The sequence below is a fragment of the Rhipicephalus sanguineus genome, chromosome 1 (genome assembly GCF_013339695.2).
Source record: "Rhipicephalus sanguineus isolate Rsan-2018 chromosome 1, BIME_Rsan_1.4, whole genome shotgun sequence".
Classification (NCBI taxonomy): Eukaryota; Metazoa; Arthropoda; class Arachnida; order Ixodida; family Ixodidae; genus Rhipicephalus; species Rhipicephalus sanguineus.
Genome location: NC_051176.1, coordinates 249,684,502 through 249,710,298, shown reverse-complemented (window position 1 = coordinate 249,710,298; position 25,797 = coordinate 249,684,502). Strand labels below are relative to the sequence as shown.

Here is a 25,797-nt window from a genome sequence, read left to right as displayed (position 1 = left end):
CAGTATTTTTAGTGGACAGTGCAGGTGGTGCACTACGCAAGTAGTGTAAACATTGCAATAACAATTACATAATTTTTTATTACGCCATGTAATGTTGTAATATCAACCAGAAAAAACAAATTTTTTAAGCCTTGCAGTAGCAGGAGTTGGAGGCAGCAATCGCCGAAACACCCAGTATATATGTCATTCTATGCCAAATAAGAGTCCCATCTTTGATGTTTGACCATCTCGAATATGTTACGTAACATGATTTTAAAAATTTGTGCCTCTCTAGTCTTTTCGTCCACTTTATTTCACATTTATAGCCTAATTACTACAAATAACATCCTCTATACTTTCTATGGCATTATTGTCTGTTAGTTCTCATTAATATTGTGTCTAACAACGAAAAACAAGTCCTTAAAAATAATCTTTCCTTCTCTAGAGTCTAGTGTTACGAGATATGTACATTGTTGACTACAATTTGTCTGTTGACGAGCAGTCAAGCTTTAATTCCCGTAAAGCTGGTGGCCGAGCTCGCTGCATTTCAGAAGAAGTGCACGGAAAAAACCTTGCATTATATTTGTACAAATATGATATTTAATTTAGCAGAACTATAAAATGGACTTCTACCAACAACGCAAAAAGATCATCTTTAGAAAGTGACTTTACACTTCTGCATGTGTGGCATGAGTGTGAAAATGAAATGTTAAATGCCTCGACAACAATTACTTTAGTTTTTGCCATATGCTTTGTCTTCAATGCAAAAAAAAAAGTGGGACGGTTGCCAATCCACACCTAAGACTGGCTGTCATTGGCCAGTTTTTTGGCCATCGTATCGCGATTATTTATTATTTATTTTTTGCTTTTTATAAGCATCAATTCAACAACTGTGACGATAAATATTTGTCATCAATCACCAAAACTTTTACATATTTGTGGGCCACTTTGTATCTTGTGTCCAAAAAACTCGAACCAGATCCCTTCAAGTATGCCGATCATTGGAATAGAGCGAAAATTGGCGTCAGTGGTTTTATGCTTCCTTTGCTTGCGTCATGAACGTGAATTCTCCACTTTCAAAGCAGCAAAATTTACATCAATGCGTGTCCCGGAAAGACTGGAGATCTCAACCCGAGTACGAGAGCTGGCTCCTGCTCATGGACAATGACACCACAGCCGCAAGGTGCACCTTATGCGCACGCATGTTTACGGTGAAATCTTCTTTTAGTACAAACATTCTTCCATCAACTGGTATAACTGGTATTTTTACGCCAACCAGCGGACTAGTTAGTTAGCTCATTGTTGTGTTTTTGTGTGATTTCTCTCAAGGAAAACAATGTTACGATAACTGGCATTGCTTGACAAAAACTTAACATGGCGTCTTTCTTTTTTCAACATAAATTTAACCACCTGGAAGAATAAACTTCCCTTGGTAGTTTGAGCTTTGCGAGTTGTATTGTCCTTCTTGCTGTCATCATTCCCCCCACGCTATACAACCCGAAGAACATGAACCAACAAGCTCAAACTTCCACCATCTGTTTCGTACAATAAACGGTTATTCCTTCTCCTTGAACATACAAGGGTTTATTGACCAGCTGCCTGCACCTAGAATCCCATACTACGTAGTGCCTGCAGTCTAATGAATGTTCCGCTTCAGCCACCATGACTGAATGGTGCTTGCTTACACTCCCAGGGATATACTTTAAATACATGTATTCAAGGAAGCAATTGGGGTGACAGCCATTCTTATGGCTTAATTGGTAGGGCACAGCATCTGTAATGCAGAGGTTATGCATTGTATGCCCTTCTGCAGCATGTTGTCTCTTACTATAACTTACCTTTCCCTCTATTTTACTTACACCGTTGAATAACTAAGAAAAGGTATTTTGACCATGCTTCCCTTGTTTTATTGCCCGTTAGCCTTATATAGTTACCAAAAAGTGAGCTCCTACATTTTTGGTTCAGTGAAAGCACTAGTGTCCGTAACAAAGCAAGGGGATGACCTCTGAATGGTTTGTGAACAAGCTATACTCTCGCTGTCTTTATATTCACTATCTATATGTCTCCTTGAGTAATTGGGAAACTGCTGCCACTTTTAGTAGTTACATTTTAAACTGAGAATGTAGTGCACTGTTATTTTTAGACACGCAATCTTCCCTTATTTCTTGATCAGAGTCAAGGCTATGTCAATTTTTGTATGGCCATGCAGCTTTCACATGACACTAATCCTTAAAACAGCATCCATTCTACTGCAAAACTGATCACAAAGTCTTATATTATCTGAAATGAACATATTTTTATTTTGTGTAATAGAAGCATTGCTGCTACAGAAATCTGCGTAGCTACTGTGAATTTTATGTGAAATTCAGTGCATAAACTTTCAGAAGAGTGGAAATTTGGCCTTGTTGGTGCCACATACTGTCAGTAAAGCACAATGAACACACAGACTGGGGAAGGCACCATGTTGCCATATCCCTCTGTCCATCTGTCTGTGTGTTCTTTGCTCTTTACTAACAGAATAAGCTGTGCATGCAGAGTAGCAGTTCAACTTTAACAAATTAAGATACTAATGTGCAGCCTCTCAATCAAAAGGTGTATCCAGTTGTGTCATTCCAGCATGCACTGGTGTGGGTGTAAATGCTGTGTTCACAGTTCCACCAATTAGTGTGAGCAGAATGGTGCAGTATGAAGCACCATTCGCTCTGGAAGTATGAAAATGTGTGCTGTAGAGTGCTTGAGCTTTTACAACTGTAGCACTCGCATTCAATTCTTCACCTTCTGCCATATGTGAGTATGGCAAGAATTCCAGCAGAACTCTTCTCACAGTGATTGCTTTATGTTAATGCGAGAGACCAGGCTTATAGACGGTTTCACCAACGCTTGCCGTTCTCTGGCAGCATTGCACTTTCACTGGAAACATACCCTACAAAACTTCCGGTTATGCTTGTTTTTCGTATGCTTTGCTGGCTGCCGCTGCTTGCTTTGCAATGTTTTTTGTGGTTAGAACGATTTCACCGAAGTGCTTGATAGTACTTGGGCACTGATGTGTAGAGTTAGGATGCTCTATGTGATCAGCACTCTCGCTAGTAAAAACGTACGGCTTCCCAAAAGAGTACCCAGATTGCAGTTGATCAGGAGAGACAACTGGACTTCTACGAAAAACTTGCGTATATGTCCTGTCCACATTATTCAAAGCAAGTAAGCTTAATGCACACTCTGGCGGCACTGATGTGATGCTCAGGCATTAGTCCAAAGCGCCTAATTACAAACAACAAATTTTCCTATCCATCTTCCGCGGAAGTCGCAATCGTCTGCTCCTCCCAGATCACAATGCCTTCTCAAATGCATAAAAACTGCCTGAGGATGAAAAGTCATTGCACACTTGTTTCTTGTGGTTATAGCCACAGTTCTCAATGTTCACTGTCTGAAGCAACGCTTGGGACACACATGCAGCCACACTCAAAGTGTACCGCCACGCAGCACACGTTACAGTTATGGCAGTGCCCGCGGTTATTGTTTGTTATCAATTAATGAAACGTAGTTACATTTCTTATCAATGACAGCAACGCTGACAAGTGAATTCACACAACTGCAAACAACCACCTGTCACCTCATGTGAAACCTGCACTGTCACGACAGTGCGAGGATGCACTAATCTTGCCGTCAACCGTCATCGTAGCACTCAGGTCGACGAATCTTTGGTTTTTGACAGGAACTGTAGATGCAAATGTATTACACTGAAGATCAGATACATATAATTAGGGGTGCGCGAATATTCGAAATTTCGGATATTTTTCTAATAGTGTTTGCTATTCGATTCGATTCGCACTGAAATTTTACTATTCGAACTATTCGAACTTCCCAAAGGCAAATGCTGTCAACGTCCAATTGAAAGTGACCCCTTCAGATTTTCAATATGCTTCACCTCATTACACTCTCGTATTGCGGCAAAGCTGCCTTTCAAGCTCTGTTACAGTCGAACTTAGCCAAGAGACAAAGTCCGGTTGGAAGTGGTCCCTAGATTTTCAATATGCTTCACCTCCTCACACCCCCGTATTGCGGCAAAGCTGCCTTTCAAGGTCCGTTACGGTCGAACTTAGCCAAGAGACAGTCAACGTCCGTTTGGAAGTGGTCCCTAGATATTGAATATGCTTCATCTCATCACACCCCTGTATTGCGGCAAAGCTGCCTTTCATGCTCCGCTACGGTCGCAAATGTATTAACTCAAGAAAACGCTGGTTCCAATATGGAGATGAAAGATGTGGCAGAGTTGGGGGCTCAATTAATGCTGTTTTGGACCTGAAATTTGGGCAGGAAGTCCGAAAAATCGGACGCCGAAGCTTTTTAGCATCCAAAATTTCAGATGTTCTTATATATCAACGTCTACGAGGCAGATTTGGAACTCTGGATTTGAAGGGAGCACACCCTTGTCCGCCACATCAGTTGGGCTTCCACGGATGTTGAAAGAGGAGGAGAGGCTGAGGAAATGGCATCTCTGCCTATCACGTGTAGTGTTGTCGGCAACAATTTGGTTGCACCAAATCATGTTCATAAATACAATTCGGCCTCTACATAGCCTCAGTCTTGATAAGAAAGACAACTATGAAATATGACCCCACCAGCGCTTCATCAACATAGCGAAAAGAAACACTTTCATGTTGCTATCTCACAAGAACATACTTAGGGATTCTCTGCAACTTTTTCTGTAATTTCACTTCGAATTATTCGAAAAATGTTTGAGAAATATTCGCAAATTATTCGAAATTATTCGATTCGATTCGCACTCAATCTTCATTATTCGAATTCGCTTCGCACCCAAAATTTTGCTATTCGCACAGCTCTACATATAATGTGTTAATAATGCACTCATGAGAGCGCCAGAGTGGTTTGTGCGACCTAGCCGGCCTGGCAGCTCAACATAATGAGTATGTTATGCATTATCCCAGTCACGCTGGGTGCTTTAGAACGTGCTCATTGATGACCGTACGTGATCGCTATCAAAAGTGCCCAGTTTATGACACTGCACAATGACAAGAGCTTTATCTTTATGCAGCATGCTGCAAGATCAATGTTGGGCATGGCTACCGGCACATTTTAGGCATGTATTTTGAGCTTACGTTCACTAAATGCAGTGTGTCATTCTGTGTACCATTGTGTGCTTTTAGGCAGTTGCTACACATTGCTCTAAGCATGTCTGGGAGAGTGCACCAGAAATAAATGAACAGAAACAAATGCACAACACAGACACCGCCGGGGCCATTGAGTAAAGGATACCAAAAGTTTCCTGGGGTGCGCCGTTCAGGTGTACGCTGTTTTGTTTACAAACAGCAAAACCATTTATGGAGGTGCACCGTAAAACTTGCTTTCTGGTGGCCACCCAACTGACACGCACAGTGCCAAGCACCACGTTGACTCAGTTGTATTTGATTTCCTCAAGGCCGAAATTAACGAAGCTGTCAGAGATGGTTGTAACAGCGATGCTTCTATAATTTTTTTTTTCAGTACCAGTTGAATTGCTAGCTTCACAATGGGAGCCGTTAGTTGCCGCAACGTGACGGTACCCAGATGGTAATAGTGCTTCTGTCATGCTTGCATCAGGTGTGAGCTGCTGCCAATCCGATGGTCATATGGTGGATATTTCATCCTGCTGCTATATCTGGTGAACATCAGGAGTGCAAAGCACTGCCTCACAGATACAGACACTACGAAAAATCATTTCATCCAATTTCATCCAAATGTCGGGTGCCACCCAGATGTTATTGTCCCCCAAACCATTAAGCATGCACAAAGGCTAGCCAGTTTGGAAGAGTAGGAATAAATAGTAATAACTGCTGGTGGTTAACATACCAAAACCACAATATTATTATAAGGCACGCCGTAGTGGGAGACTCTCGATTAATTTTGACCACCTGGGCTGCTTTAACATACAACTAAATCTAAGCACAGAGGTGTTCTTGCATTTCGCTCCCACCGAAATGCGGCCGCCATAGCTGGAATCGAACCCGCAACCGTGAGCTTAGCACAGGGTAGGAAAGGAGAACAGGAGAAGGCCTTGGACATTTGTATCAACTGTCTCTGGCTGGCATTGAAAAGAAAAATAGAGGCGGCACCGATTGCACATATCTCAACACCAGGTGGCAATGTCACGTCAATCGGCCCTGCAGTGTCACAGATTATTTAATCATTCTTGTAGACTGCTGTCCCAGCACACTACATTCGTCTATGGCTGCTGCAGTGTAGTGGGCCATATTCTCATTCTTGTAGGGTACTACAGCAGCATAACATAATGAGTTATGTTATGCTGCTGTACTTGTCTTTTCATTTGGTGTGCGCGACACACTGGAGGCCAATGATGGATATGGAATATGATGGATGTAGTGACGGTATACTAGGTGAGTGTTATTGGGCCATCTGTACATCTCTTATACTCGGCGACAACTTTTCTTGACAGCACTGTGGAAGCTACAGAACCAAAGCGCATGCCTGCTACCGCGCCAGAAAATAGTACTTTAGTTTACTGATAATTACGTGATTTGCCTTGCTGAAATAAATGCTGCTTTATTTATTATGAGACTCAAACAGTTGCGGGAAGTCGTAGGTGAAATACAGTTATTGTTCACTTTGCAAGAATCCTTTCCTTTTCTTTCCATTTCTTAGACAGCACCACCTTTTCAGCACGCCCGTTTTCCAAAGTAAACATGGCGTCCGTGACGTGGTTGGCCAGTGTGCGGCCGCAAACATGCTCTTTAGCTCTCCAAGAAAAATATCATCATCATCATTTATTTACCCTTAAAGGCCCTTTTCAGGGTATTACATAAGGGGGGGGGGGACAAAAGCATCAATAACAGCATGGTCATTATTACATAAGGGGGGAATATACTAGTATTACGACACGAAAATGTACACTGAACAATCTAAATGTCACCCCGTTCGCATTTTTCGTGTATATGTTTTTCTAAATTGGGAGCGAGCAAAACCGAAATCAGCCGCAAGCTGCCGCACTACTTGCGGAGCAACACGAATATGCGGAAGCCCCGCCTCCGTAGCCTTCGCTCCACTGTCAAGATAAGTTGTCGCCGAGTATAGTCGCACTTATTACACACCCTTTCCCAACTGTTGTCATGGTGCTAAGAAAAGATACGCGCTCGCACAAAAAAGTTCAATCTCCTGGTCACAGTTGAACTTCTTGCTTGTGAATTTATTTATTTCTTTGACGAGCCATCGCACTGAGGCCAGAGATATTGTCATGCCAGAGTAAGCAGAGCTCCACAAGAAAATTCTCTCGCGTTCACAAACTGCTGCATACTGTTCAGCACATCCAGTGTATGTAAAAATCTTGCCTTGGGCTACCATGAGGTTCTCTCTGATGATGAACACCGGTAAACGTAGCTGGCCAACATATCGATAGAGATCCAATGAGGAAGAAACGAGGTGGTTATCACCTGGTTTCTTTCTTTTGCACCTCTGAAGCCATCAGCACGGTTAATATTTTGATCAGGCAACCATATGGCAAAAAACAGCCTCAAATCTGTGGCTTTGTGTCCTACTTTTTGCTACAGAAGTAAGCATATTGCTGTTGTAATAAATAACACACACTGTTTTACCATTCATCCCACAACACGAAGCATTATCTTCATTGTAGGATGATAGCTTGCACACATGCTGTGTAAACCATATGTAAAGATTCATTATGAGAAACACTTCATTTTTTTTATTTATTTGTTATTTGTGTAGTCTTTTTTTTTTTTCTCTAGACTTTCAGATTTTGGCAATAGTAGACCTCTCCTTTCCTTTATTCGTTTGTATGAATATTGGTTAGTTCACCTTCTTCAAAAATGCATCCTGAGGAGCCCAATCAATGCCTTAAGAAAAATATGCAATAAAAGCATGTATATAAACTTAGAAGCCCCAGCCCCACTGTAAGTTTTGGTTATGCACGGGAAGTTGTAAGGTGCCATCTTGGCATGGCTGTCATACCGAAAAAGGTTTCAAATCGTCATTACTGGAAGAGTTATAACAGATTAAACAGGCCCAGTTACCACACCACCAGGCGTTGAGCTTCACTGCCAATGAAGACACTCTACCCCTCTGCCTCAGTAAGTATATCTGCAAGCAACAATTTTTTTCTGCATTATGTAATGAAGCAGAGAAGCCATGTCCCGTTCCTGTGATGAGCCTCACGTCTTTTTTTTTCTCTTTATATTCTGCTTTGAAGCATATCTCCATTTTCAGCACTGAGTGTTCTACATTTTGATGATTAACCAAAGGTGCATTCCATGGTTGATGTTTCTCTGGCAGTGCATTCAAGGTGAAAAGGTGCATTACATATGTGTCACCAGAGGCAAGAAAAATGGGGTGCAGAAAGAAATTGAGCCCCCTTCCCTCTCCTTTCCAGCCTCAGTATACGCAGTGCCTCCTCATACCTTATTCCAGATGCCAGTGTCAGTTGTGAATGCATCTGTTCTATCTATTCTGAACATGCACTCACTCTTTCTGTCAAGTTACTTTTAATGTACACCAAGCATGTGTTCCACCCTTCACCTTCCCTCTCTGCCCACCGCTGGAATCTCTGTCCACCTAACATAAAATCACATGAGCCAACAGCTGCCTGCCCGGTCCCTTCTTCCCAGTTAAAGGAGTGTGCCCCCCTGCCCCACTTCTGAAAAATATTTCTGACTGCTACACTGGTGTGATTGCATCTTATTTCATGATGAACCACTGTTTTTATGCTTTATTTCCTGCTTTTCCAGGCATAGTGCACTGTTAAAAAGCTGTTGATGAGGTACAAACTTGCAGGCTACAGGGAGTCATCGAAAACTCTCGCCTCTGCAAAGGTGTGAACACTTCCACTTAAAGAACACCTCCAAAGACTGTGTGTCGCTCAGTCAGTCAAAGTCAAAGTGCAGCTCCCTTGAGAGGGAGCATGTGTGGCCTTCTGGTTGAAATTGCTATCGTTTTTGTACGATGCAGTCATTTCATACTTCTGCCACCTCCTGTACCTCCCTGTGGTGCCAAGGTGGCAGTAAGCTAAGCATGGTACCTAGCTACCACCAAATCTAGCACACATAACAGGCTTTGTAACTGTGCTAACAAACACAGACAAGGAAGAAGGAACAAGACTACTTGTGCAGGCTCACGACTGAATGTTGAATGGGTTAAAGATGACATATATACGGAGAACAACTGGACGAAACAAGCTCATTGACCATCCAAAACAAAAATATGCTGCCATCACAAAGTAGCATCTAAAAACTGCAGCTCACAACCAGCAAGTGACACCAACTAGCCCAACTTAGTGCTCTACACACACAACAGGTCACACCTCACACACTTTCATCAGGCGACCATTACTACAATATGCAAATCGTTGACATGCAAGCATGCACAAATGTCAAATAAATAATCCACACAAAAACACATTCGGAATCAAAACACCATTGTGCTGCAATAGTATGCAAAAATGGGCTAGTTGGTTGACCTTCATGGTAAAAGCAGCGCAAAAAGACAGCAGCACGAGAAGAAGAATGACACAGGACAGGCGCTGACACAGGGCAGCACCTGTCCTGCGTTCTTCTTCTCGTGTTGCAGTCTTTTTGCACTGCTTTTACCATGAAGATCATTCTGCTGAATGCATGTGCACTAGCACTTGATACACGACAGGTGCTTTTGTCTTGCACAAGGCATGAACATGCATGCAAATATGTTAACACAATAAGTCAGATCAGCTGTCATGACCATTATTCATGCAATTATTTACAAATCTTGCATGCATTGTAATCATAATTAAGAAAGTTCATAAACAAAATATCATCTACCCAACAGATCTTAAAATGAAGTACTAACTCTCAGGAGTGCAATATTATGAACTAGGCTTGTGCGAATATTCGAATGAACATTACAGTATTTAAATTCGCTTCGATTCGAATTTAAATTCTTGGAAATTTCGAAGTATTCGAAATGAACAAATAGGTGTATATTAGTCCACATGTAACCCCCCTGTAAAAGTGGTTTCACTGCAGTGGAGTGGTGCTATACCGTGAATACACCTTTCCAGGCAAAAACTGCACTGCCGTGAAGCCCCACTTCAAGGTTGAATGAACATATTGCCCTCACATCGATTGATTACTTTTTAAGTTTAAAAGCTTGTTATACTGGCTTATATGCTCTAAGTACAGTAAATTTTAAAACATCACATATTTTACAGGTTATCACTTGCATTCTGCTGAAAGTCAAATCCTGCTACTATTCAAAGTTGCTTCCACTTCCTTTGAACCAAAAAGAATGACATTTGCACATGCCTTGTTTCAATTTAAAAAAATATTGTGCAGGTTAGTTGGGTCATGATAAATATGCTCATTTTTCTTTATAATATGTGATATATACTATTCGATTCGAAATTATTCGACCAAATCCCTATTCGCTTCGAATTTGCTTCGAACCTAAAATTTACTATTCGCACAAGCCTATCATGAACCTGACTTTCTTAAGCTATTCCTTAGCTACAATGTGAGTTATACAGGCTTAAAAAACAAGCAACTGGCACTCACCCACTCTGGCAGCCAGTGCGGCCGGCCTGGGACCAGGCAGGGCGCGGCTGGCCGGGGCTGCAGTGCTGGGTGGTGGGGAAGGCGGGGGAGTCAGTGGTGCACCCCGCAGACATGGTGGTCCATACACACTCATGCTTGGGTGCTCAATGAGTAGGTTCTCCAGAGGGGACGTCTCCAAGTGCACCGGCCGCCGTGCCACAAAGCACGGCGGAGGTGTCACATACCTGCACGTGCCCACACATATTGTGCTGACCTCGACTAGAGGGCTCCTCTTGAGCCCGGATAGGCTGAGCTAGCTACTTATGTCTCAACCTTAAAACTTGCACCTTACTTCCTTTCCTGGCTTTTATGTGCCTTTTCTTGCTAATAGTATTACAACATTTAAAATAGCTGCCCCAGCATGTTGCCGATAGTTCAAGCTCTGTCCTTTCTCTTGCAGACAGCCTGCTTAAAGCTTAATTTCAAGCTGGTCAGTTAAGTCCCTTACCAGCTTCCGTCCATGGGACAGGGACTCGATGGTGGCGTAGCCTCCTGAGAAGAGTCCACCACAGCCACGTGCAAGGTTGTGGGAAGGCTGCGTGGTCGCTCACATGGTGCTTCCAGCTGTGGACTATCCTCATCTGCAACACGTCAACAAAGGCATATCCATCTTCATAAGGAAAATTATGCCGCCAGAAAGAGCAATGGTAAACAATAAGTTGATAGCACTAGGTGCTGTTCATACTGTAAAGCATGGTTGTTATCCAGAATAATGTGAGCCTAGATGTTTTTAAAACAGTGCTTTTACACTATAAAGATGCACAGTACCTAATAAATTAAATGTAGCAGTTCAAGCCTTGAGATTAACTGCATTTTAAATACCTAATAAATTAAATGCAACAGTTCAAGCCTTGAGATTAACTGAATTTTAAACTGCAGTGTATGTACCTAAAGGGATATAGTGAAAAAACAAGATTCGGAAAATAGCAATCGCACATGTTTACCGCCTTGAAAGAGCTATGAGTGATACTTTTCTGAAGATTCTAACTTTCAGCACATCTCATGTTCTCACACTCATGTTATGCATTCCAATTGCTGCACTAGATCTGTTTTATTATACTTAGAAACAGACATTAACTAGTGCAATTCATGATAAAATAAGGTCGGCATGCAAACACGGACACAAGAGAAAAGATCAAGGCAACACAATTGAATGCAGACAGCACAGCACTTATGTTGTCTTGATCTCTTCTCTTGTGTCCGTGCTTGCACGCCGACCTTCGTTCATCGCGAATCTGTACCAACTAGCTCAATTTTCTGTCATTCTAAACTAGTGCAACTATGATTACATCAAATACGTACTATATCAAATGTGACGAAACATCTGTACAATGCTCATGTGCCAAACAAATAATGCTTCGCAGATGCTTAAGTATATTTGGGGTCCTTCATTTTCAGGTAACTCAAAAAGTCAAGATTTTTCTTGCCCCAGACCAATTTTATCAAAATGTAGCGAAAACAATTTTATTGCCAAAGTCGGCCTTTCCATAATGGATCATAAGAAATGCAGGTGTTACAAGCTAATGAATGCTGCACATAGTCAAGATGTACACTGTAATTAATATTTTACATTTTTAAGTATACCAAGTGTTTCAGATAACACTCAAAAATTCTTAACATGGAGTTATTAAGGGAAAAAGAACATTTCATCCGAAGTAAACTGTAAGGCGCAGTGGGCATCCATAAATGCTAAACTCATGCTAATTTACAGTTAATTAACTCAGGTGCAGTCACTAGCTTTTTTTTGTATTAAGTGCATTACATTGCCAGTTACAAATTCTAGCCAGTGAGTTATAATATTATCTGCCAAAACCATGATATGATTATAAGGCATGCGTAGTGGAGGGCTCCAGAATTTTTGACCATCTAGCGTTCTTTAATGTGCACTGACATTGCACAGTACACAGGCCTCTAGCATTTCGCCTCCATCGAAATGTGACCGCCGTGGTCGGGATCGATAGCCAGTACTCCCAAGATATTCCCATACTCCCAAGATATTCACCATCAAACTTTCTGTAAAAATATAGTCTTGTTCAGTTTATCGATCACTATTTTGATTTAGCAAAATTAAACATGCACAAAAACAGAGAAGGATGGGTGTTTATCCTTGTATGCTTCGTTCTTATGTGTTCGTTTAATTTTCACTAAATGAACACATGATATTGTAAGACCAACTACTAGCCCAAGCTAGACAGTCAGTCCTACTGAAATATGCTCCAGTAACCTGTAGCAAAACATAGTTTTGTGCTCTGAAGCAACAACTGAAATTCCTATATATTTCGTCACACATTTTGGATATGAATATCTCAAAATTTGTGCCACCCTGACAATTCGTTCAGAGCAGATTTGCTTTGCAACTCACCAGATACAATTCATCAATTGCTGTGATTATTATTAAATGTTGATTAGTTATTCCTGTTGAATGAACAATCAATTAGCCTGACTTTTATATGGAACTTCACTGCACCATGCGCACATATCAGAAACCTGCTGAATGCATCAATTCATGTGATGAGACCAAAAAATGACATTGCAACACTTTTTATACATGGAACTACACTGCGCATATAATACAAAATTGCTGAATGCATGACATCACGTGATTAACACTGAAGGGCATCTACTACACCTGACAGTTTACTTTTGAATAAACTATATTTCTCCCTCGGAAACTCTTTGTTTTGGGATTACTGAAAGTGTCATCCGAAACACCAGGTATATGCATCCGTTTTGCTTTACACTCAAGCAAACACCAACACATGCCTTTATTACATTCAGCAGCATCAGGCTTTTTGAAAACAAATTATTTTTTTGCTTTTTCAGAAGCACAGTATATACATTAATATGATAATAGTGCATTGTGTTTCCTACATGCTGCATATAAATGTAAGCTAAGCTTGGATGCTAGGGTGTGAATGCAGCAATGATATTGCTTTGCATTGCAAATGTGAGCTGAGACACTGGGAGGACCTTTTCACAAACACGTCTTCAAAGAATTGCAGCAGATTGCAATGGTTGGAAGTGCTGCATCGGCCACTGCTGCTAAACAAGCTACCCGAGCAGAGGCTCTGTGCCACCGATACGAGTCCTGCTTCGCTAAAATTTTACATTGGGGAGTATCCTCAGCGACCTTTTTTTTTCACATGTTAACAATGAATATCTCATAGGATGTTGTACTATTATAGTCCTGCCAGTAAATTTTTCATCTGAAGCACACTTGAATCTACATATAATTTCATTGTAGTATATATATATATATATATATGCACTCCTCACGGATTGAAACATGACATCAAAATTTTCAGTATAACGACTGGTATGTTCAACTGCTCAAGATCACCGCACAATGTCACTTCGAAAGTGGCCACTAAAAAAAAGGTTGGCTCTGATGTAAATGTTAGAGTCAAAATTACGCCAATACACGAACTGAAGCCAGTGGAAACAATAGTAGTAGTGCATTGCTTAGCCTTAAATTGTCGCATTTCAATCCGTGAGAACTGTACAGTGCTCACAGATTAAAACGTGACATCATACGTGACGCATAACGAATGGTATGCGCAATTACTCAAGATAACCACATCGTGTCATTACAAATGTGGCTGCCATAAGTAATGTTGGCTCTGATGTAGGCGTTCAGAGTTGAAATTAGGCTGATATGGCAGGAACTGAACATGGTTGAAACGAAAGTATGTGCATTACTTAGCCCTAATTGTCACATTTCTAGTTGCTTCAGACACGTTATGACTATATGCCACCATAATTATGTGTGCTATGAATTTTGTTTGCTTATCGCATGACATTGTAATTGTTTATTATGCTTATCATGCCTGTGTTATGCAACCTGTTTCATGTTAGCTTTACTAAATTGCAATCTACGTTATATTATGTAGTTCTCAATACACAGTGTCACATCATTTAGGTACTGTCAACATTGTTCTAGGGCTGGTGAGGCTTGTCAAGAAGTCAGGAAGTCTGCATGGCTGCGTTGTTCCTGCCAAACTCAGTATTTTAAAAGGTAACTGAAATAAGCTGAAGTTGATTTTACTGCAGTTTATTTTAATGTAAAAAACACTGAATGCTTGTTTGTATCACGGAGATTAACTTTACCTGTGACATCAACCAGCAACCAGTCATCCTCAGCCTCCATGGTTCGGTAGTTGACATCATCTTCAGGTGTCGGAGTAGGCGGGGCATTGAGAAAATAGCTGGCAATGCCGCTCAACATGACTCAGGATGCACAATGTATTCTATGACTTTTCAGAGGTCTACCTGCACAGACAAAAACAATGTGAAACCAAACTTTCAGAGAGTATCAGACACTACATGGTTGGCAAACAACATGAACTAAACTCTTCCTGCTGAAAATACCCAGTAACAACAGTAGGACTCTGTTATACCAAGCTTATCTGGACAAATATTACCTTCAGGCACAGTAATAAAGATGTGACTTGTTTTTGACAGTTCTGTACAGCGGTGGCAAAGAGCAGGCAACTGACACTGACCTTTGGGTATTCTGAACTCCTACATACAATCGTGTTTTCAATGTGATGCGTTATGTTCCAGCAGTAATGTAAAATATGTATCTTTTCCAATAATGCAAGCAGTCAATACTAATTAAATTGTGCATACACTTCAAGCCTGTCAACAAATTATTTTTGCATAAAAATGCAAGATGACTGACTGCACACTAAACAGATATTTAGTTATAATATCATATTATGATGACCCACTAAAAATGCACAAAGCAACCTTCTACCACTTTGTCCTTCTTGCAATGGAGTGAGAAGAGCTATGAAGTAAATCTGAGTAAATTCAACTAATTTAGAAACAGTCCATTATAACTTGCATGTGAAGGGGATAAATAAAATTTTTACTATAACTGGAGTCACTCACCGAGTGAAAAAGGCTTCTTCAACACATATAGTTTACTGGACTATAAATTTCTACTGTCAATATACATGCCTTTGCACCTTCTTGAATGTGCTAGATGGATTGCCATACCGAACCAAAGCATCAATAGGCACAAGTAACAGTTCACCTTGGGATGCTGGCATATACCGTATGGTGTATGATATATCAAAATGCAGCATGACTTTGAATACATCACAACTGCCTGATTCTATCATAGTTTCATACATCCTGCAGTTTGCTATAAGCAAGTTTCACTGCATATATCACTTAAGTTATTCTTCATGCAATTATTTTGCAAAACAAATTATTTTCAGGTGAAAATAATTTGTTATTTATAAAAGCATTGCCGCAGTGGTGCCACCTGACGGCGCTCGCTTGGCATAACGCTTCCGCTTTCACACACGCTTATTTAACACCATGTAGCCCAATAAGTTATAGGGGCCCTGCAACACTTTTCCAAGTAACCATCGAATGGCTTCACTAAATGAGTTCATTGCCTCACGAATCGACCGCCGCAAAAATTTTTAAAATCCGTCATGTACGAGCGGAGTTAGACAGAGATTTGTCGCACGCTGTAAGCTATAGAAGCAGGGAGGGATGGCACGGGAGAAAGAAGCTACGTCACGCGCGTGTCATGACCTTGAGCATTTTTTCTTTCTTTTTCTTCGAACGCACGGCCTTCAGTGTGATCGCGAGCGAGCGCGCGGGCACGTGGCGGCCTCCCGTGGCGTCCGCAGTAACTATGCAGCCCACGATACTCAAATCATCCAATGACCGTGAATTTGGGTATATGGCGTGGTCATTTGGGTATATGGCATCATTTGTAGAAAGAAAAGCGAACGATTTCTAGCAGATTTTGAGAATTTTGAATTTCAGGCCGCATGCTGCGCTATAATGTTTGGCTCGAGTGTTCTCATGAGCCTCGACTATCAACGGGAAACGTTTTCTGACCATGCTGCAAAAGTGTTGCAGGGCCCCTTTAAGCTGCAAAGTCAGACATCTCGTCCCTCAGTGCGATGGTTGTGGTTAAATGAAAATAGTTTTTTTTTAGACAATACAGATTTTTTAATAGAAAAATACTATAACAGTCAGGGACCTCTCGTCTTCGCGCACGAACTCTACGTCGAGACGGAAATACTTTACCACGTCTAAAGTTGTGTTGAAATTATTAATTAACAAAAACTCGTTATTAACTTTTTTATTATTAACTTCAGAACAGTTGTCTATGTGGAAAAGTTGCAGGACGTGAAAGTGCATGGCACACCATTTTTTAGAAATCCCAAGAAACACACGTAATTCGAGATAATCATCGAAATTCAAGGCCCCGATCGAGGCGATATCGAAACTGCGCGCGCAAGAAATGCCGCCGCTGCGTTATATCAGACCGGAACTTCGTGACGAACTTTGGGGGGGAAGGGGGGGGGGAAAGAAGGCTCGCGGCAGAATCTGGTAAAAAAAAAAACGGCAAGTCGTTTTTGCTTATTCTTTGCATTTGTTGTGTAGTGCTTGTATGTTTCTTTTTAAACTAAATAAGCGCAAACAACTCTTTCTCTTGTCTGCGAGAAACAAAGCCACAGTGGCTAGAGCTTTACGCTGTAAAGTAAAAAAAAATAAAAGAAAGAAAAAAAAGAGAAAATTGCGGCTCTGTTGGGTACAGCGCGAAAGAATAAGATAACCGCGAAACATCATCGCGATGTCAGCGAACTCAGCTCCCACGTGACCATCTGCATCAAAACGTCATGATACATACACCTCGCGAGAAACGAAACCAAAACTTTGCGAAAGGAACTGCACTTTAGTGATTTTTTTTTTCTGTAGGGCTTCGGGGTACAGCACATTTATATACTGCAACAAATAAAAGAGAAAATTTGAATAACTCGCTCATCATCCACCGTTCCTCCGCAACTGAACGGATTCGTTGTGAAAACTGTGTATTTTAGTTTCACAATTTTCTTTTTTAATTCATGGCACACACGTACGTAAATATATACATATTCTAAAACCGCTGCCTGCTGACCAGCATATCCTTTTCGAAGCTCCACGCACTCGGGAACACGAGAACGGACTTGGATGTTTCATCACCGCAGTCAGCCATGTCTCGAGCTATTTTTATCACCTGTGTGGCTCAATAGCACACATTCCTTCTAAGCGGCCTTTCACTGCTGCGCTAAGGATTCAAAACAAGTGCTGCAATAACAGCATGCCGCCCTGGTCGACGGCAAGCTGTGACCGCCGTGGCATGCCGCCCATTTCATCGTTGCACGGCACAAAGAGCTGCTGCTTTGAAGCTGCTCGCCCTGTATTTATAAACGCAACCGCGGTGAGCAAAGCAACGAAAAAGCCGGCAAATATTTTATGGGCCACACGTTATTAATCCAATCGCGCGATTAGCATCAATCCGTACCAGAATATTCACTTCTCTTCACGTATCCAAAATATAGTGCTCTCGAGTTAGCGCTCGCGGAACCATTCCACTTTGCAACTTCTGGTTCGCGTTTCATTTGTCCGTGACTACGTTATCTAGTGGAAGCGCGCGAAAGCAAAACAACGCTGATGGCCTACTAGGGGCCGGGTTCTCTGCGTTTCCGCAAACATGTAGCAGCGCACGTCAGGCTTGCGAAAGCCTGAAGCTTATCTGTAGAGCGATACCGGCGATAAGGCGAAGACTGTTGTTTATGTGGTCATGTGCTGAACTCGTGCTTCACGTATGCGCAGCTTCTGCCATTATTGTCTAACTGGTCGTGTCCGTTCTGCGAGAGAACGTGAACAAAAGAGATTGATTTTAAGAAGCACGGAAGTTTGACCTGGTCAAGATGTGTGTATATAGGTTAACAATCGGCGTACGCGCAGTAACACTGAGAACATTGGGGTGGGGTGGGGGCTTCCCCGTCTCGTCCCCAGGTCGCAAAAGTGTTGTTCTAGTCATGTATAGCCATGGCTGGAATGAAACTTAATTGTGTAACGTTCCAAATTTCCTTTGTGCGCTTTCCATGCCGTCTCCCACCTCTCCCTGGTTAAATGGATATCCGTACGTAAGCAAGCAAGTTCGTTCTCGCTATAAGAACAAATTTGGCTAATCTCGTTGTTGTCAATAACCTTACATAATTTAGCAATCTGTCTACTGGAATTTCACCTACAGGGCTGAAGGAGACAGCACACGGCCGAGCGGGATCACAGTGTGCCGGCAGGATTCACGAGCGTGAGCGTCGGGACGAAACGTGCGCACCAGGCTGCATGAGCTCTGGGGCTTCATCGAAAGCAAGCAAGTGAAGTAAACCAGATAAGACGCCGAGATGACCTTTTATTGGAATGGGCAGACGACGGCCGCTGCCGGTCCTTTACTCTTGGAATGCAGAATATTGTTATATAATTCACACGCAATTTTTAAACGCAAGAGGAAGACAAGAATGTGCGGTATATGCGACGAAATGAAGGCGCGACCAAAATATGCCGGCATACGCCAAGTATAATTCATGGTGACAAGCCAGGGCTGCGGAAATAATAATAAAAGCCTGACAGGTCCTCATGTAACACCCCAGACAACACTCGACGTCCTGAGGTCGTCCTCAAATGGTAGTCGTCCTCGCACATTTCTCGATGTCCTTGGTACGTATTGAGTACGACACGAGCTGGTTTGACCCGGAAACGTCTTTGCGAGTGCTTTCTGAGGACAACAAGTTGTCCTGAAAAAGTTCTTCCAGATACCTTTTGGGGATGACAAAAGCAATATCGAGAGCGCGGTAACAAGTTGTCCTGAAAAGGTTCTTCCAGGGACCTTTTGGGGATGACAAATGCAACGCATGCACTGAGCGCTTACATATGATTCCTCGCGTCCTTTTCACGCTAAGTAGATGCATATCATATATGAAAATTTTCTCAGCACGGTTGTTTCACACAGTCATGGCATATTTTCGCCGCGTTGCTTCTCTTTTGGTTGAAAAGCTTCAAATTACGCCTTTCGCTTTCTGAAACACAAGTAATTAATCATCTTGGGTATCGAAGCTTATATTGCGAAATGGTCATTTAAAATATATATTAGTGAATATCCGCCGATGTAGCGTGTAGTAACAAACTAGCCGCTGGCAACCATTGACCATGCGTTGCCGTTCTGGATAGTCAAGTAGCCAAACCAGCCAAGCCATTCCAAGTCGACGGACTGTTAAGATGGGATCTTGCACGGAGGAGTGGGATCTTGCAATGAAGGTTAGTGCAAACCGCATATTTGTTGTTTGTGTGTATAGTACAGTGTAGGGTACAGTTAACAAAAGTGAGATATCTAAAAGTGCAAATCGTAGACGTCGACGGGAGGTCAATCGCCGTGTTGATGGGTGCTTCACGTTACTCAACGCTCTGACTGATGCTCCAATGAATGGATCGGCATCAGTCGAACAAATTGCGGTGAATTGTGCTTCGGAAAGTCCCAATGTGAATAACAGGGAATCGACGTCTGCGTCTAACACATGGCCCGACCTCGGGCAAGTTAACTCGATGCCCGTGTCGAGTGCACTGGTGGGCTGTCAGAGCGGAGCCTCTAACACTAATGAGTCCACTGTGCACGATACACGTGGTGACGAGGACGTTGTGCCAGACTTCCAATGAAGTTTACAAACGTGGGCCATTGAGTCGCAGTCGTCGCATGCTGCGGTAACATCACATGAGACTGTCATGAAATGTAGATTGTTCTACACGGGACAGCATCTGGTTCCTTTTGCATGTATTATTCATTTCATTAAAATCGTAACTGCCTTTATTTGACGTCTTTCTCTTTTTTTTTGCAGGAGTAGCCCGGTACAGCAAAACATCTTTGCAAATTTGCGTTGAATGCCTTAATATTGCTTTTTTTTTCAGACGCTGCCTCTGACTACTCGGACTCGGATGCCTGAGAAAGCGGTCCTCATAACCAGTCGGGACTAATTACTGTTTAAATAAATGAATTTCAGTCAACAAGCTTTTTTTTTTGTCATAGTCAAGCACTTATTGTCACCTCTCCGTTTCTTGATGCAATATACATACACAAGACCTTACAGAGGTGTTTTTCCTTTAATGTATGTAAATACCTTAAAAAGAAATAATTCATATGTAGTAATACAAAATATCACAACCTACGGTACCGAACCGGCTGCACAATGGTTGTTCTGAAAACATACTAAAAAAGTCCTGAAGTGTTGTTTTGAGGACGTCCTGAGGTTGTTATGAGTACGGACAACAGGACTTGATTAGTGCCATTCTAGTACCATAACAGGACGTCCTGAGGGCATCATAATGTCCTCAAGGTGGCATACTGAGGATGTCCTGAGGTTGTTATTGTGTTGTCTGGGACCTGAGCGACTGCAATAGGATCGCAAATGATCGTGGGGAATGGCCCATCTACGTTTTGACTGCACTTGCTCCCAGTACCAGCTCGCTCTTTGAGTCGACAAACGACGCTGGCCGCGGCTATCGAGTGTCCTGTACAATAATATAGAACCGCATTAAAAAGTCCCACGGCTGAACACGCTGAGGCTTTTCTCAGCACCACGCGTGCGCCGTGGTACCCGAAGTACATATATAGAAATCGGTCGCCAGCGCGGCCACCGTGTGGTCTGGATGCGCACGTGTCCCGCTCGTGCGACCAACAAGAGGACCGGGCGCAACGCGGGCGTGCGGGCACGTCGCTACTGCCGCAGATGGCCCGTCGGAGTCGGGGGGCCCTTGGACGAGGGAGTGCATCGCCGCCGCCACGGTCGACGACCCGCGCAACCCGAAAGCATCGCGGACACTGCCGCAGGCTTTTCCAGTGCGACCCAGGGCCGAGGAGGAGCAGCGCCTTTCCACACGGATGGCGGCGTCGGAAAACGATTCACTCGGCTGCCACTCGAGCGTGTCCCAATTTATTACGATGAAAAAAAAAAAAAAGATAATCAAGGATACCGCCCTGTCAACGAGAGTCATGACTGAAATTTATTGTTGTCACGCATCGGATGTGTGGAAAGTTGCGCAGGTGACAAAATGCTTAGTCCTTGACAGAACGACGACGACTCTCGTAACAAACAACATTACGACAAGGAGGACAGACAGCTGTAGTTTCTACTGACTTTCTTTTCATTTTTCTTACATTAATTCTTAAGTAAACCTTTTTTTTTTTCTTTGGTGATTTACAAGGAATAAATGTCACGGCGCTTAGAGCCACTGATCGCATGTAACGTGAGCGGAAAACAGTACTGTTCTGTAGTGCTAGCATTCATAGCTTTTTGAATAATTATGAGACTGGAAATGCACAGGCTCGTGAGTCGATTCACAATCCACGGCCCGCTTCGTACATCAAATCAACACGAACTCTGAAGCCGGATGCGAGCTCAGTGCCGCTGCTAAGGAACAATAAAACCAACCAACTAACCTGTGTGTGCAAGTGTGCACTGTGCGGACACTTTGGCAAGACCCGCGTGCATCTAACAACTATAGGCGACAAAATGGGTTCTCCAAAAGCGCCGTGATCTTTCTTGTCGGGAGGATGACAGAGGTGACCGGCTTGCCTTCCACAGCTGCCCTTGCGTCACGTCAGAGGTAATTGCACATTTAACTCCACTGGTATGCGAAATACGTACACAATACGACTGACAAAAAAAGAAACAGAAAGAGAAATAATAATAAAAATTTAAAAAGCGCGCCCGTTCTCTTCCTCTTTTTCGCGATGACAAGGCACCTAAGACCCAAAATTGTGCACTAAGTTCCGTGCAGGACCGCAAATATTACTTACATGACATGTTATTTCCTTATTTTAATGGCGGGCAAAGAAAAAAAAAACGATTTCCCTCGTATTAGTAAATTACCCATTCACAACACCAAAAGCGCCACTCTTGCCGCGACAGTACGCTTGATAAGCCAGAAAACGCCAAAAAGAAAAATGCAGGCGGCGACTCCGTCTTGAAGTTATCGCACCAACTTGCCATGATGTGACAGATCTCGACGGTGTCACCTAGGCGCTATTTCTTTAGCGGTTTTAAGGGAGCCAGATACCTAACAAAACACGTTTCAGGAAATATTACTGCGCAAATGCGGCCAAAATAAAGAGGTATTGAAATCCGTGACGTTACACCAGCGCGAAATTCAAAAATGCAACTTTGGCCTTCATTTTTATCTTTTAAATAATGAACCTACGATTGCGAAATAAACGACAACAGAGTTTTAAACGAATAATTTATCAGTCTAAACTAATTTCGTGTTTCACTTTATAGTGTCCCTTCCCTTTACCTTTACAAAAATGGATTAGGCAGTCTATAGACTGTCTAAAAATGCGTGTAGAGTCTATAGACTGTCTATATCCATTTCTGTAAGGGTAAACAGACAGTACTAGCGGGTATTCGCGCAATGTCATATATGGACGTGTCTGTCATTACAAAATGCCGCTGACAAGAAAACAAATATTAACCATCTCTACGGATGCGGTTTGACGTTATGACTTTTCGGATGAAACTAGAGAGTTTAATGATATTGAAATCCACCCGAGAGTATCTGGATTAAAGGGGTATCTCTAAAGGGGGGAGGGGAGTAAGAGCTGGAGTGTTCTCCTGCATGACCAAGGAAAATGGAGAACCATATACGCATTGTATCCCCCCTCCCCCCCCCCCCCCCCCCCCCAAAAAAAAAAAAAAATCCTGTCCCTGTCCCTGGCATGGTGATTACCAGGAAAGAAAGCTTCGCAAGTTGAAGAAAAATTCCTCCCGGACCGAATCCGACAACACCGGCCATTCGGGGGAGGCGTGTTTCCCCCGAAGGAACACAAATAAATGTAAATCTGTTCCGCAGCTTGGTGATATTAGATGTGCTATATGACAATTGTTTTCACGAGCCAGCTGTTCCAAATATTGTTGGCCGACAATTCAATTAAAGCGGAGGTATGGTCGGAACATGCTGCGCAGCTCGATGGACTAGAGTCTAGGGCCTGTTATACTCCCGGACGTTCTCGACGTGCGCGCGCGTCGTGGTTACGTTTCATCACCGAACCGTGCGACTGATGAGCTTTTCCGCACGCATACTGGTGACAGCTTTACCACGTACAGTGTATACAGGCCAGTTCTGACCAAATAGGTTCTGTGTACCTTCGCTCTTATGCTTAGTTGGCCCTGGGCCACAGTTTCAAGCGACGTGCCACTTGTCGTCCTCGTAAAGTGCCCGGCAAAGCCCGCTCACCTCCGCGCCGGTGTTCGAGCGCACGGAAAAGAGGCACGACGCGCTCGGCATTCCTTGTGCGAGTTGCGACCGAGCCACGCGCTTGTCATCGTCCCGCGGTCTTCTCTGTCTGTGTGCTGTCCGTTCGCGCAGTTGTCCTCCAGAAAAGCCCTCATGCATGCTCATCCGAGCAACGCCGCGGCCGCTCGATCCCTCCTGTACTTCGGAGAGCTCCTCAGTGAACACTGTGAATGATCTCGTTTATTCTGAAATGTTTGTAATTGAATAGAGCTAATGTGCAGCTGTTCTTCGGTAACCATTCGTTAATGGTCAGCAAATTAAATATAGCTGTCCGATCGCTGACGAAGCAAATACCGAGAAGTGATTAGGAATTAAAGAAAGAAAAAACACAAGAATGTGAGAAAACGAGCCGGAATTGGCGTACACATATCGTGGCACTTCAAAAAGCAGGGCGCGGCCCCGAGCGGGAGGCGAAGTTGAAGTTTCATATTGGCGCTCCACCACTGCGGTCTCGAAAGAGAAACGCGTGTCGCACAAAATAAGCGCAGCACAGCGGCCCTTGCAGTCTCACTTGGCAATCTGCCTCTCCACTCTCCAAGGTCAAAGCGGGGACACCTTTGCTAAATGCACAGTGTTTGGCAAAACGCTTTGGCAACATCCTGCAGAGGCCACTCGGAGCGAGCAGTCAACCTGAGGGGGCGTGCACACTAAAAGCGGCCTTACGAGGTTACATCAATTACAGTAAATAAATAAATAAATAAATAAATAAATGAATAAATAAATCATCGAATTATTGGGTTTTACGTGCAAAAACCGCGATATACGATTATGAGGCACGCCGTGGTACGAGACTCCAGATTAATTTCGAACATCTAACATACCCCTTAGCACACAAGCGTTTTCCCATGTCATCGAAATGCGGCCGCCGCAGCCGGGAATCGAACCCGCGACCTCGTGGCTACAGTGGCGGGTGTGGACATGCCCTTCACGGATGTCTACATATCCGTGAGAAATTCACAAAGGGCTAGAGGCAGCGTCCAACGTGAGCACAGCTAAGTTCACTCGTAGGGAAGGCGACCGATTACGGTGCCGCAATATATGTATCCCCGCCGATCGACTTGCTTCTTTTTGCGTACCCGCGGTTCTTTGGGTGCGCAGAACGAGCGCTGCAAGTGTTCCCTTAATTTCTGCAAATTCATCAGGTTAACAAATCTATACCAGACAAAGCGGTGTCGCTCGTCCACGCCGAAAAGTATAGAGCTGACGCTAGCGCGCGAAATCGAGCGCTGCGTGATGCAACTGTACTAAGAACGCAGTACTTTCCTAAAAGCTTCTGTGCTATGCAACGAAGCCCGCGCTGCGGGAGCTCCGAGTGGAGATAAACTCAGCCCCTCTAACAGCACGCTGCCTCTCACCGTTTTCTTTTGCCACGCACAATGGGAACTTCATGCAAGCACTGCCACTCATTTAAGAGTAGTACCGGGTAAAATGGGCCACAATGGGACGGCGTGTGTAAGAGCACGAAGTTAGTGAGACTGAGGACGAGTTCGCTCGTTGCCAAGCCAGATCTAGTGAGTCGTTAGACCGCAGAGTGATGACCGCGTCACCGCTGTAAGCAGGGCACGGAGGGTCGCGTAATCTGCGAAAGTGCATTTGGCTGCAGTGGGGGCAGTTGCTACGGCGTCCGCGCGTTACTCGACCTTGAAACTGTCATGCAAAGTCGAAGGGGCACACTGCTCGCCGAGCCCACCAGCACGCGAGCGTATGCTGGCCTCCCGAAATAGGCGGGCCAAAGCGCGCAGCGCGCGTATTCTCGGAAATAACCCGCGATAGGCCGGGAACAAGCGAATGCGCGCAGGCACTGACGTAATGAAGCCCGAATTACTGAAACCGCGCAACGGTGAGCACGATCGCCCCTCGCCCGCCCTCTCGCGTGTATCGCACAGTGAGCGCGATCCCAGATCCCAGCTCCAAGCCGCGCTCGGAGTGTCGAGATGTCGATAAGCGCGGACGGCTCTCCGAGAACGATGCCGCGAATGACGCGCGCCGCAGTGTAGCAGCTGCGGGTTGCACAAGACTGAAAGCCCGCTCGAGTTGTTCGCGTGCCAGGCACTCGCAGCAACGGGACGTATGCAAGACTAATTATCACTGG

General features: G+C 43.6%; 1 protein-coding gene across 3 annotated transcripts in view; it reads right to left on the bottom strand.

The window, feature by feature from the left end:
- Positions 1–25,797, bottom strand: part of LOC119377191 (tumor protein p53-inducible nuclear protein 2) — a 34,994-nt gene that overhangs the window by 8,402 nt on the left and 795 nt on the right. Inside the window, exons 1-4 of one of the 3 annotated variants that reach the window (XM_049411235.1) lie at positions 21,853–21,893; positions 14,673–14,834; positions 11,014–11,146; positions 10,527–10,750 (exon numbers count right to left, since the gene is read on the bottom strand). In XM_049411235.1, the coding sequence (XP_049267192.1) occupies positions 10,527–10,750; positions 11,014–11,146; positions 14,673–14,790 (475 nt within the window). In that variant the 5' untranslated portion in view covers positions 14,791–14,834; positions 21,853–21,893. Of the gene's footprint in view, positions 1–10,526; positions 10,751–11,013; positions 11,147–14,672; positions 14,835–21,852; positions 21,894–25,797 lie in introns of those variants that run through there. The other 2 variants (XM_037646789.2, XM_037646774.2) reach the window with 2 other exon arrangements.